At 38.3% G+C, this 14,489-nt stretch overlaps 1 protein-coding gene across 1 annotated transcript in view; it reads right to left on the bottom strand.

Moving 5' to 3' along the window:
• Positions 1 to 14,489, bottom strand: part of MMS22L (MMS22 like, DNA repair protein) — a 98,292-nt gene that overhangs the window by 48,881 nt on the left and 34,922 nt on the right. The window contains exons 12-14 of the mRNA XM_063329919.1: positions 14,295 to 14,414; positions 13,674 to 13,900; positions 10,597 to 11,106 (exon numbers count right to left, since the gene is read on the bottom strand). Coding sequence (XP_063185989.1) covers positions 10,597 to 11,106; positions 13,674 to 13,900; positions 14,295 to 14,414 — 857 coding nt within the window. The remainder of the gene's footprint in view (positions 1 to 10,596; positions 11,107 to 13,673; positions 13,901 to 14,294; positions 14,415 to 14,489) is intronic.

Below are 14,489 nucleotides of genomic sequence, written 5' to 3'. Positions count from 1 at the left end.
ATTTACAGACAATATAAATGATTTCTCGATACTTATAATCATAGGAGTAATTCAGTACAGCAAGGCAATGCAAGCATAGCCTCAAAATTCACTTTTAGGCTTCTATTTTCAGATGTTTGGGGGATTTCTTTTTTCTAAGCACACGCACACGTTTTCTTGCAAAGCCTAGGGTCCCAGAATAATAAAACAGTAGAAGTTTGATTATCCTAACATCAATTAACCATAGCTCCTGTTACCCTAAACAAGGTCACGTCTCCCCAGTGTCTAATAATTACATTGTAAAATCCCTTGATTGCCTGAATATATATTCACTCTCCCTATGACATCTGGATAATCATGGCTGTGCTATAGTTAATTATTTTCTAAGAGATGATCACTGTGCTTTACTTTCTGATGTCATCTTTGCACCTGATACAAAACTCCATGTAAATGTAACATGGACACACACACACCATTTGATCCCCAAATCAAGCCCTTGTAGAACAGCCTTGAATATACAGGTGTGGTGTGAATCGGAGGACTTCCCTGGGAGCAAATCTTTAGCAGCTTTAAAATATTTTAGGCTGATACCTGGAACACTTACGGAAGTATTTTCAAATGCACATCGCCAATAGCTCATCAGTGTATTCCTGCCCAGGAAAACAAAGAATGCCAATGGAAATATTTGTTTTTATTCTCCCAGTTGACTTTTTGTAAGGAAAACAAGACTGCAAAATAGCAGTAAAAGAAAAAAAAAAAAAAAGAAATCCTCATTGTCCTGGCAAGCGCATATGTACTTGCCTGTTCCTCCCTTCTCCTGCCCCTCAATAAAAGATGACACACATCCCTGGCTGCAGCGAACGCTCCTGCTGCGTGCATAATGGCTGCCGTGGCTGCCTGTGTAGTCCCTGCATTACCACGGAGAGAACCAGAAGGTTTCTGTTCCTTAACGTGGATTCGCAAGCGCCCGCATTAAACCAGAGACTTCACACCGCTCTTTGATAACAGCCAGAAATTAATAAATGAACAGAACTATGTGACACACACACACAAAAAAAAGTTCACTCATGTATTTTCAGAAAGAATTAGCACAGCTGTATTATCAGAGCCTGCGACGAGCCCACAGTTACCTCCCCGCTCCCTACGGTGAGGGGCTGAAGCCTTGATTATGTCTGTACCTTCCAGCCATTGGCAGGGTCTCAGCATTGCCCTAAGGCTTTAATTAACCCCGATTAGAGATAAACAGGACCTTCTGGTTGAGAAAGAGAGGAGAGAATAAGACAGTACCTTCAGCTTATGGGAGAACTAAGTAAACCACAAACTGTTTTTACCTTTCTCTTCTTGTTACTCCAAATAACAACATCAGGAAGGGACCCCCACAAGAACATGAGATGCTGCACGATGCACATGTTGCAGAGTATGCTCTACTCTTTCCACTTTGTTTTTACGGAGGATAGGGTGGCATAGTATTTCAGGCTCATTTCACATTAGGCACATTTTCATTGTCCCTGGCTTAGTACCACTGGAAAGAAAGCTGGAGTATTTAGACATTGGCAATTAATGGCACTTGGACTTGCTCCAAGCCAAATAAAACACGGCAATGCACACGTACATGCGCTGTATCAATTAGCTTTCTTTACAAAATGTCTAAAAAAGCATTTTCAAAGTAGTTTTCTAGATGGATTTCCAGACTTGAACACAAAAATCACTGAAAACCCAGCACCCTCTTCAGCAGAGCCATTGTGCTGCACACACAGTATGAGCCACACTTACACTTCTACCCCAGAAATCCAAGAACCAGTAGGATACAGAACCACTAAACAGGTTCAACTTCCCTCCCATCAGAAAAGGGAAATTTAAAAAGAGTGTGGATACTAAAAATCAAAATGAATGACAGATTTCTGAAGTTAAATTTTATGGCAGGTTACTGTTTCAGGTACGGTTTCTTTACCTTCTGATTTCACTGAGTTTTTGTTCTGTAAGGAAAAGCACCGAATCCTGTTTAGGAAGCATCCTTACTAATCAATCACCAGCCACATCCAGTGGTCCTTAATATCAAATCACAGAAACATCAGTGAAGGGCTGGGTACCATCTCCAGAGTCATTGAGGGAGTTCATCTCAGCAGTCTGGTAAGCTTACAAAGATTACCCTCCAGCAAATGTTTGTCTAATGCATTGTCTAAAAAGTAAAAAAATGAAATCCAATTCCACAACTCTCTCTTGCAGTCTGCCAGAGTCTTGACATTTGCAGCCTACTCTAAATAACCACACTAAATTTCTGCCCCAAATTAAGCAAATTCCTTCTTCACTGGCATAGAGAACAACAGGCAACTTGTCTTCTTTGCAAAGTCTTTTTAAGTACTGGATAACTTCTAGCATGTCTCCTCTCAACCTTTCCTACCTCAAATCAGTTCCGTCAAACTTCTACAAACTTCCTACTCTTATCATTCACTTCTGTGACTATCTCCAATCTTCAATTTATTTATAAGTGTTTTGTAAACTGACGTCCCCTTCGTTTCCCCGTTCGATCCCCTTTGTTTCTCTCCCGCCACCGTTCATACCACCTCCCCACACTTTGACAGTACGGCCGCCATGCCAAGCATCCCGTATGTTGTATTAGCATTTCTCCTTCCTAATTTCAGTACTTGGCCTTCACTATTTCCTCTTGCTGATAATCTTTTTTTTCAAAATTTTAAATTCTGGTTCTGCTTTCCATTTGAACACAGAGAAATACCCTGTAACTTTTGTCCATATATAAACTCAGACAAACTCTGTAACTCATTTTGATCTACTACAACTAGTTGTAGTTAAACAGTTCCTCACTTTTAGTCATCTGAAGTGGTATCATTAAACATTGATAATACTAAGATGATACAAGTAACACTGAAGCCTAACACTAATTATGTTCCTTATGAAAATCTTCTCTCTCATTCCCATAGACTCACACCATTTTACAGTAAAACTTTTTGTAGTTGTAAGGCTGCTGTTTTCTTTTCTCTTTCTTTTTTGTTGCAAAACCCAGAAACAAGTAAACTGGAAGTTGTTTAATGTCCCAGAAGAAATTTTATCACAAGGAAAAGCATCCCAGGGGAAGAAGAATGAAATGGTATATACCCAGAAAACAGAAAAATAGAAAACAGTGAACAGAAACCACATAATCTATTTAGATTCATCCCTTCTCTTCATTTAGTCATCAGTTTCGTAAGAGCACGAAATCACTTTTGCTGATGAGGTAGTCCCATAAGTTAGGAGTAAGAGAAGCTGACGCTGGTAGTTTATAGCTGTCAGTAACAGAATGTGAAACAAATTTGGAAAACATGAAGCAAGTAGGTATTTATCATCACTGTAGCTATTACTGAGTTTCCAAAGCACCAGTGATGGAGGCAGGGGGGAACAAAACCCAAAAGCTTGTTCTACTGAACCACTGAACTGAATTTTTCGGAACTGCACAAACAACTACAACCTGTGTTGTGTTCAGCACCTGGCAGGTGCTTTGCTTGCTTTTCCTTTTCCTCCATCAAGACAGGTATATTCATGTGTTCAGTTAGCATAAGGATTCTCCTTCGAGTTCATTCAGATTTCTTTTCTCCTCTTTAAAGGTCAACTTTCTTTAAAGCACTCAGGCACAAATTAATTCTCCTCTCCAGAGATCGCATCCCTTCACAGGGGCTAGCAATGGAAAGAAGAGTACTAAGGGAAATACTTTGTGTGAAGCAGAGACACACATGTATAGGTTCAGTGCATGTAGACGACTCGTCTAACCGTTCTTGAAGACAGCAGTGACTTGCTCTTGTCCCAAAACGTACACTCGCTGTTTTCATCAATCAGGTTTGCAATTCGCTGCTTAAAAGGAGAGACCAAAACTATACAGGAATAGATAGGCAGAGGCAGAGAGTGCACTTCGGTATGCTAGAGAGCCCTAGAACGTCTTCCGGAGCCAGCTGTCCATCTGCTTTCTCCATCCTTCCACGCAGACTGTCAGTAGGAGGCAGCATTGACTCTGACAGCCGCAGCTCTGCACCACAAAGTAGTTGGGAGCCAGCTTCATTCTTCTGTCATTATATAAGCAAGATGACACTGTTCTCTAATCCAGCCAAAGCTGATAAGTACCATCAACCTGTCACTTCCTACATTTCAAATTCTAACACTGCAGCATCAAAGAGTTTTTACATTTCGATTTCTTTTGCTGGCAGCGGTCGGTAGCCTCTCATTCTCCCACGGTGTTCTAATGCAGCATTTGCACACCGGGGTTACTCCCAGCCTGAATAGCAGGTCATCCCCTACTCACTGAGCTCATCTGCGGCCCATGTGCTAGGCAATTTAGATCCAATCAGCCCTTATTTAGCTCAAGAGTAATGAGCAGCATAGTGACACAGACTTAAGCCTGACCCTCAGGACACTGCTCATCAAGCAGTAAAACTGTGACAAAATCATTCATCTTCCACCCGCTGGCAAGAAATAATACTCGCACTCACTGTATTACTTTTTCAAGATATAGGAAAAAAAAAAGTCCTGAATTTTCATGATGTGAGACATTAATTTGCAGAAAGCTGAATTCCCTTAAACCCCCCTGTTGCTATGAGCTCACCAGGGGGAAATAGGCCTTAGGAGACTGAAATGGAATAAAGAAAATTGCTTCAGCTTTCTTTTCATTTTAAATAAGCCTTAAATCTGACAAGAGATATCCTAAAGAGAGAAGAAATATATATCTTGTAAGGTAACGAAGAAACAATCAAAATTAAGAGATTAGAAGGCTACTTGCATATAACGGTTTTATTGGCAAAAGTATTTCTTTGTTTAACACCCACAACAAAAAAATATTCCATATGAAAAGCCATTCTCACACCTCGTGTGAAGAACAAAAGAAAGAAAACTGAGAGGAAAGTTAATTTGAGGAAGAGAGTTTCAAAAGTGAGATACTTCCATTAGAAAACAAATCTGTGCTTTATGTCCTTTACGGAGCACGTATTTCTCTAAATATCTGCAGGGTCCCAAGCAGCAGGTTCTCAGTACACCTGCTTTTTTTGGTGGATTTACTTTTTCACAACAGTTAAGTCGTGTACTGCTGTCAGGTAGGCCACAGAAAGCTTATGTGGATTAATTTTCAGGAGATAAAATGAATACAACGGATGAAACACAGAAAAGCGTTTCAATCCACAGCACAGGGGACAGAGCTCTGTATCCTCATGATTGATGTCCGAGTACTAGATTTGAGTTTCTTTAGCTCCAGTTGTCTACCAAGATTGGCTTTGTTTTGGCATCAACAATCACAAGGTCCTTTGATAGCTTTTTTTTTTTTTTGTTTCAGGTTGTTCTTAAAGTGATTCTAGAATAGAATAGAATTTTTCAGTTGGAAGGGAAACTGCCTGACCAATTCAGGGCCGACCAAAACCTAAAGCAAACCATTAAGGGCATTGTCCAAATGCCTTTTAAATGCTGACAGGCTTGGGGCATTGACCATCTCTCTAGGAAGCCTGTTCCAGTGTTTGACCACGCTCTCAGTAAAGAAATGCCTCCTAATGTCCAGTCTAAACCTCCCCTGGTGCAGCTTTGAACCATTCCCATGCGTCCTATCACTGGATACCAGTGAGAAGAGCTCAGCACCTCCCTCTCCACTTCCACTCCTCAGGAAGCTGTAGAGAGCAATGAGGTTGTCCCTCAATCTCCTTTGCTCCAAACTAGACAAGCCTAAAGTCCTCAGCGGCTCCTCACAGGACATTCCTTCCAGCCCTGTCACCAGCTTTGCTGCTCTCCTTCTAAGGCAGATGCTCTCCATTACATTTTAAACATCAATATGAAATTGATTTTAATCAATTATTCAGCTCTCACGTGGCTGCCTACTGATTTGAGAAACAAAGACAGTGAGAAGTGGAAGCGAGTATTCTTGCAAACCTGAACCAGTGCTAGACATACACAGGAACTTTCTATAAGCAAAGTGTTAGGTACACAGCTCCAGAGCACACTATCTCATTTAATTCCTTTGTATAGTAATACTCTCTGAGCGGAGGACACACAATCAAAACACATCAGTTCTAACTAGTTGTCTTTGAGTATCAGAAAACAAGGGACAAAGGTATAAACCCCATTATTTTATACCAAAGAAAATATCCTGAAAAAAAAAATCTCACATCTCACATAAAGTAGTAAGAAGAGAAAAGAAATTCAGTTTTAATTACCAGAGACACACCTTAAGGCAACAACTGTAGCTAAGAACACATCCAATATACACAGAATATTGTAACAGACTACTTTTAAGGATTTGGACACAGTGAACCCCTCAAAATGCTGTTATATTCTAAAGCAGTGCTTGCTTCCCATGCTCTAAAGCATTTAGAGACTAGATTTTATTTACGCTCATTCAAATATCAGATTTATTAATGGAATAACTGAACTTAAAAAAACCCAAACCCTAGATCATGTTAGCACAGCAAGGCATGCTTGCTCCCCAACATGTAAGATCTATGTCATTAAGTCAAAAAGGAAGGACTTACTCCTTTTTCCACACAGACAAACAACATTCATAGCAACTTTTAATGACTTTCTAATGGTCGTTCATTAAGTCTGGGAGATCTTAGTGCCAAACTAAGATCTTCCGACTCTCAGTTCAGTGGTATAGTCACAGAATTGCCCCCTGTGCTTATCAGGACATCACAGCCAGTAGCTCTAAATACACTCACAGGATGGGATGGGTAAGAGAAGACTCACGCTCTTCCAAACTCTTCTGGATACAGTTTTCAGAAGTTCAACATCAGAAAATACATTTTACAAAGATGAACACTAAAACCCCTGAGGGTGAAGAAAAGAAGGAGGGAGGGGGGAGGACCTTTCTATTCTCCTCCTGAGCTTATCTGCTGACTTACACGGTAACAGAGAGGGGGAGAGAGGCTTCTGTTGGTCTCAGAAAGCTTCCCACAGGCTGTTTTGATGGCAAGTATAACGCAAAAAAAATTACAAACGACTATACATTTCCATAGCAAAGATATACTGGATAATCCATCCCTATCGTGATTTCTCTCACAACCTCGAGGCTAGACACACTCTAACAGATAGAAACATCCAGTTCTGCTGTTATCTGCGGCCCAATTATTAACGTAACTTTTAATTAGAGGCAGGTTTACCTGATTAGTATTTCTGTAGATCTTATGAAATTTACACACTGAAATTTTCAATAACTTTTCAAGTCCTTCAACGCTGGAAGAACAGTACGAACTGGCATAAATACGCAAGAACTGTTTTCAAAATAAAATTACCATTTTTTTTGTTATTAGGTTTGTGGTACTTCTCATTTCTCCTATGGGAATCAGTAGCAAGTCTCCCTGAAACTAGGCACAGGTGTTTGGAGTACAGCAGTGATTTTACACCCAGGCATGTAAGTGCATTTTATAATCCTGTAACTCAGTGCTACTACACTACAAAACCCAAATGCCAGGATGATGATAATGAGAGAAAGCTCATGTCAGAGCAATACCTGATTACAATAAAAGACATTTTTAAATGTTTCAAGCACTTCTTTTAAGAATAACACACTGCAATGCCAGAACCTACTGTTTCCAGGCACTCAGCAGATTTCTCTGTCAATTTTTACAGCAAGTTCTGTCAAATACATTAAATGCCTGTATTTTTATTAACCTAGGGTTTCTTTTTGTGTCACGAGGCACTCAGATGACAGGTAGTGCTAGAGATTTGGACCAAATGAAAACACACATGGGCAAGCATCCTGCATTTACCTTTAAGAAGAAAGAAGCATCCTGCATCACCATTAAGAATAATGAAAAAAATAATAATAATCAGGATTCTAAACCACTGCTTAAAAATAGAAACAAAAAATAAAGGAAAAACTTATGCCTGAGCTAGAAGCTGAATGCTCCAAGTAAACACAGGAAGGAAGCACTTTGCATTTTTATTTTGGGTAGTTTCTTGATTGTTTACTGTTTATTTTACATATGTTTTTAAAAAGGAGACTGTATTAAAATACAATCTTCACTTCATACCAAATCTCACTACGAAGATCAAATACTTGGAAGTGCCAGCAAGTAGCATCTTGTTTCCAATTATCCACTCACTACACACCAAAAAATGAGTTCTCCTGCCAAGTCATAGTTCTATTTAAATATATTGACACCAAAATAACCTTAATGATAACAATAAAAAAAAGTGGTTTAAAAAAGCTTATTTAAAATAGTCTAAGCATAGGTAAATACAACAATCAAAAGCCACCAGTACTTTTCTAGCAGACAAGAAAAAATACAATAAAAACCTGGGAAGGGTTACTTTAAAACACAGTAGTGTAAAAATGGTGAAGGTGGGAGTCTCTTTTCAGATGCCTTTTAAGAAAAAAGAAAGGAAGAAAACAAGCGCACTTTCAAAACCTTGCATGCCAAGTTTTAGCCCAGAGCAAGTTTTCACTGCTATGTTACAAACCCTTGAAAATAAAGGTTTATAATGGAAATGCTGACAGACCCTTAACCATAGCAGCATGAATAGCTATAATTAAGGAAGAGCTTTTGGCTACACCTCACTCTGCAAATGAAAGATTGCCATTTTTACAGTATCCTTAAATAAAATCAACTGGGAAGCCTGGTATGTGATTTTAGCAATCCAACAAGATATATTAAAGGGGACTGCTAAAACTATTTGACATTTTAAGCTTTAAATACTGAGGCATTTAGTTAACGTAACCAAGTCAGTATTTTCATAATGCTACTTAATCAGCAATAAAGAATGCTCCTGTGAGCCATCATCTGGGGTTAGCAGAAAGTGGCACATGAAGTTATTATTTCCTAACAGCCTAGAGGGAGCCGCTTTTCTCTTTAATCAGTGATCTCACTTCCTCCCTACCTGTAAATTCCCTGTCATGCAGTTATAAAATTATTAGAGTGCAGTGTACAGAAAAACTACATTTATGAAAGGCCTACTATCCTATATCTGCCTGGATTTTAAAAACAGGAGGCAGAACGGCATTGAACCATTTCATCCTTTTCTGAGTTTGCAGACAGACCAGGCCTAATCAGTCTGGTTAAACCCATAACGGTTTAACATATGGTTGGCACAAAGTCATCCAAATCTTCTCAATGAAGAAACTGTTTTTACTGTTGTTTTACTTACATGGCCATAGAGGACTTTTTTTTTCAGTGAGTCTGTCAAAGTGGGAGAGAACGAGTAACATTTTCCTGTTACATACAACCTGAAGATCAAATCGTTTTATAAACTTTAAGGAATTAAGCTTTCTCTGTAGAGCGGATAAATAGGCAGGTAACAGCAACCACACGTATAAACACGGGAGTTGAAATAAAGAACCATTAAAAACAAGGCTCTAATAATCTCTCTCATACCAATTAGTATTTCAGCATGTTGGTAATTCAAATATTTCAGCCGAGCTGCTTTTTGTAAGAAAAGTTACGAATACTGTCCTGTACCTTGTCTGTGATGACCTGAGAAGTCTGTAATGAACTTCTACGCCCTCCTCTCTGTGTTACAAAAGAACCACATAACCCCCAGTTCTGGAAAGCTTCAAAATAATGCCAAGTTATGAAATAGGCAACTTTTTCACCAGTCTCAAATTTCTTCCTATTTCATCTTTAAAAAGAACACAGCAAATGCTGTGTATTAGCTAATGGAGAAAACGTCAAAGTATTTTTGAAGTCTCCAATTTATTCCAGTAAATACATTCAGTTGAACCGAAATAATAAATAATAAATCAACTAAACTTAGTTTCGTGCTTCATCTTTTTTCAAAAGACTGCCTGAAAAACAGTTGTCTTTGGATGTATATGCTATTGACAGCTGCAGTCAAACTACTAGACAATAACAAAGAACCTAGTTAAAGAGAGATCTTGCATATGGGCTTCACTATTCCTATTATGCACCCTTCCACAGCTCTTTCCACATATTTCAGTCTTGCACATTTGAAGTAATGGCAGATCAATAGCTGCCTCTTAATATCTTATAAAAAAAAAAAGCAGTTTGGGCTTCAAACTGGAGGACTATCTCTGAAAAGCATCAGTAGACATAAATATGCTTATTGAAGGGCACTGTGGATGTTGCAAACTGAACTAGTACATCAAAGCAAAACTGCTTGAAAGTGGTAAAATATGATTTCCTTCTTTCCTGTCAAACCCCAGACAAGTATTCAAATCCCCATAACTGTTGTATTTGATGGCAACCTTGGTGAAAGAGAAAAAAAATAGAATGAAGAGTCTGAAAAATAGAATAGATTCACTGAAGAAAATAAAGAAAAAAAACCACACCAAACACCAAAACCCTCTAACTTAAGTAACTTAGTACAGGTAATAATTTTGCAATTCCCAAAACAGGATGCCAAAAGATGGTATTGTCTGAAATAGTAGCAGCTGGATGACTTTCTATAGAGCCACTAATTCATAACAAAATATCAGGGATGTCAAACCTCATGTCTTGAAACAATAAGGAAACATTTCTAAGATTTTAAATGCAGTGAGGTATTGGTGGATTTTGAAATTTAACATGTCATTCACAGTCCTCCAGAGATTTCTCTTTCCTTTTACTCTATTTCAGTAAGAAATTAATATGAACTACAGTTTAACCCTAAACACAAAACCAACATGCCAGTCTATATCCACAGTTTAACTAAATAACTTACCGAAGTCTGGCTAGAACAACCTGAAGAAAATTTAGGACCATACTCAGTTCAGCTCCTCGGCAAGCAGGCAGCAGCATAGTAAAGCCATCATTTAACAACTTTTCCTCAGAAAGGCTCAAGTAGCAGCTGGTCTCAAACACTTCTTGGACACCATCGACGTAGGTTGAAAGTAGAGTCCAGAGATTTTGTTTCTGTGTGTAGTCATTTTTGGTTACTAAAAACTCTTTTGCCTTCTCACGGAAAGCATTTGAGAGTTTCTCAGCTAGGACACTAATGTCCATGTTCTTCTCAACATAAATCAAAAGGAAAGCAAAATGACCTCTCCAGATGAGAGCTCTCTGAGACACGGTAATGGCAGATGGAGTCAGGAAATCCAAAAGATCCAACACTCGACTCACTATATCTTCTGTCTCCGCAACAATTGCTAGCATGAGGAACAGATTAAAAAAGTTCTGCAGCCCCACTTCCGTCAGCTCCTGCATTCTTCTCCGATGGAACTTGGAATAAATCCTACATTAAAAAAAAAAACAAAACCCAAGAAAGTTTCTTAAAGTATGCAATTTTCTATCTGCTTGAGACAATAAAATTGTATTTTCATGCTTTTAGTTTACAGTTACTTTCTTCCAATAACCCAGACATTTTAAATATCCTCTTTTCCCTCCTCTCTCCTACTCTTTCAGCTACTGGAACAAACACACCATTTCATTTTCCACTCCCAATACAAGGACCAAGTGAGGAGTTTTCAACCCCAGGTACAGCCTAACCCTTCTCCCTTATCCAGCCTCTAGTACAAAGTCGAGCACAACGTTCAGAGCAGACTCTCTCAACTTTGTGTGTGATGGATGTCCGCCTTCACATCAATCAAACTTAGTCCCTGAGGGCTACTAGGAAAGGAAGTAATTTGTTATTAAGTGGCATCTCTCAGCAACAGCAAACAATCTCTGTGCAACTTCTTTCCTAAAACTCCATTGTTTCCAGATGGCATAAAGAAAATGCCAAAAACTGACCAGGGACCCTCCTTCCTTTAACTAGTGATGCCTGTTCTTATGTGATACTCCCACAGCTGCTGCCATCAAAGGCTCACCTACATAACCATCACTCAGTAAAAGGGAGAGGAAGATTTCTGACGGAAAGCTCCTTTTCTCCACAGTGCTACCCCAAAGTCTGTACCGACCTGTATTGCACACCTACTGTATGGACTGTGAACTACAGGTTTGGGAGAAAACAGGGAAACTAAGGCATTTGTGAGAGAAACGTCTCTCCAGCAGGATGATGTTAAGAAACTTTAAGTTGTATTGCTGATATGACGGTGCTCAAGTCATACGTGGCGGATGGGAGAAGCGCTCCTACTTTGCAACTTTAAAGTGGTTGAGAAAAAGCAGAAAGCTTTTACATAGATGCCTTTTCTGTAACCTTTTCTCAGATCTGGACTTTTAAATAAACGTCACCATTCCTACGAGAGAGGAATAAGATGAAAATAGCTTGCTTAACTTTTTGATTCCTGTGTTTAAAACCTTGGGTATACCCTTCACCTTCAATATTAAGTAAGTTCCACAAACAGTAGGTAAACATCCATAAATGCTGTTTTCCTATCCTGTCACCTGGAAAAATAGTTGAAAATGGTGCTGAGGTTATCAAATCTAGCCACCAAAAAATACAGCAAATCCAATTAATGTTGTTTAGTAGTAAATTACTACTGACAGGCATTTACGTTCTTCATGCATCAATTAATGGTTGGTTAGCTGCTGAAAACAGAGTTCATCCCAAAATCATAGCTGTAGGCTGTTAAATTTTGCTACTTGTGTAATTGATTTATTCGAGGTAGAAACGATGAATACCGGTTGAGCAGAGCGACATACTGTGTGTTGTGTATTATTATTCCCCCTCTTAAATTAGGGAGAGTAACAAGCTATAATAGCACAAAAATGTAAGTATGATTTGTTTTCAGTAAAAACAGAGCAGGCTAATCAGAATTACTAACTAAAGCAAGACACTGATTCAGCATCCAACAACATATTTGTTTCTATGTAGTTGTAGCAATTTTTAAACTCAAACTTTTCTGCCTGTAACAACTCATAAAATGTACACAGACATTAGATACATTTTTCCCTTTCTGATACCCAGGATAACCCTTCTTTCTTGGACGGAACATACCACATAGGTTTGTAAGATGTGCACGCACATGTTCATTTTTAATATATTTTAAAATATATTTAATATACTTGAATATATTTTTATATTTTACATGTTCATTTTAAATATATGAATATATTATACAAAAGGATTTCATTAATGCTTAATAAAATTTTAATAATTTTATTAATACTTACTAAAATATTTTAAAAATCAAAACAAAAAGCACAAAACAAAACTAATTCTGTCTTTTACATCCAATGAAAAAATTTTTCAAACGTTAGCACCTCTAACAGATCAGCGTAATTTCATTACTATAATAAAATTTTTAAGGATTAATAAAGCATATAAAATATCAGGATTTTGATTTAGACTATATACACTTTATGGATTTTTATATCATGACTGACCGTACCTCTTAATTAGTATGTTTCAAAATTAAATGAAAAATTAAATCCCTCACAAAAAAGAAAACATTGTGAGAAATTTTGGAAACCATGAAAAAGAGAACGGAAATATAAATGAAACTGCAGGCCTAGCAAGAGCCAGTCTGCGTATTCTTAGACAACACATGGCTTACATACAGCTCAAACAGAATTTCTGTCCTTTAATTTCATTGTCTGTCTGGCGATAGGGTTGTACCACTGCATAGGTTGCCAGTGTACCAAATTCCTGGCCTGTGGGATGAAGTAAATCATCACAAGCTATGATTGCCAAGGTGATTCTTGGACCCAGCTCTTGGACCCCATCACAGCCTCAGCTGGCAACAGAAACTTCAGGGAACAACTGTCGTCTTCAAATTATAAATCACCCTGGATGCCTCATCCCCTTTGCTTTCTCATGAGCACAGCACCCCCCGCTTGCTTTGGTATGTGGCTGGACAGGCACACAGACAGGCTGACTAGACCTCTTAGAAAGTGAGACAAACTAAATAGCGGCCATACCGTCCTTTAATTTGTTTCCAAGGATGCACGCCACTGTTCTCTGCCTCTTCTTTCATCATCTGTGCCAAAATGCTGAGAAAAATGAAGTAACTGTTGCTGGAGTTGTACAGGGCGGGGATCTCCTGTTCACAACAGCAACTTTTCACCAACTCAAGCATCGACAAAGAAGTTTTACTAATGTTTGCCAGACCCTTCAGACCAAGCCAAGGAATGGTAAAGCAATTGTTCTAAAAGAAAAGATAAGTAACAATAAATGTTAATATTCCAAAGGCATTAAGATGCTATCCTTCACACAAACAAAAGGACGTGTTCCTACCACAAATCAAAAAATAAAAGTGTATTGTAACTATGTGCAAAGTGTTTTTACAAGATCTTAAAATCAGTAGTCCTGATGAAAAATAAGAGTAAAAATTTATTATAATTTGTTCTATCGTGACATGACATTTTTAAACATAATTTCTTAAATAAATACAAATAAATAAATATAGCAAACTGTCATTGATTAGTCAGTTTTACAAACATGTAGCAATCGGGCTTGGCTAGAGGAGAATCAGAATCAATTGCTAAAAATCAAGGACCATACACATGCAACTCTACATTCTTATGTATTCATCTACTTACCAGGTTCTTGCTGTAATAATCCCAGAGTATGGTGACAACAGATAGGTTCAAATCCCAAAAACTACACAAAGTCAAACAGCACTGAAGATGCATTCGTAAGTGCTCCTCTAACACACCAGTCTTGAAAAGGAAATAAAAAGTTTACTGTAGGAGGGGAGCCCAATACTACCAGACCATTAAGAATAATTTCCTAAT

Source organism: Chroicocephalus ridibundus, chromosome 3 (assembly GCF_963924245.1).
Source record: "Chroicocephalus ridibundus chromosome 3, bChrRid1.1, whole genome shotgun sequence".
Lineage (NCBI taxonomy): Eukaryota > Metazoa > Chordata > Aves > Charadriiformes > Laridae > Chroicocephalus > Chroicocephalus ridibundus.
The sequence above is the reverse complement of the archived record's forward strand: the minus strand, read 5'-3'. Positions and strand labels throughout refer to the sequence as shown.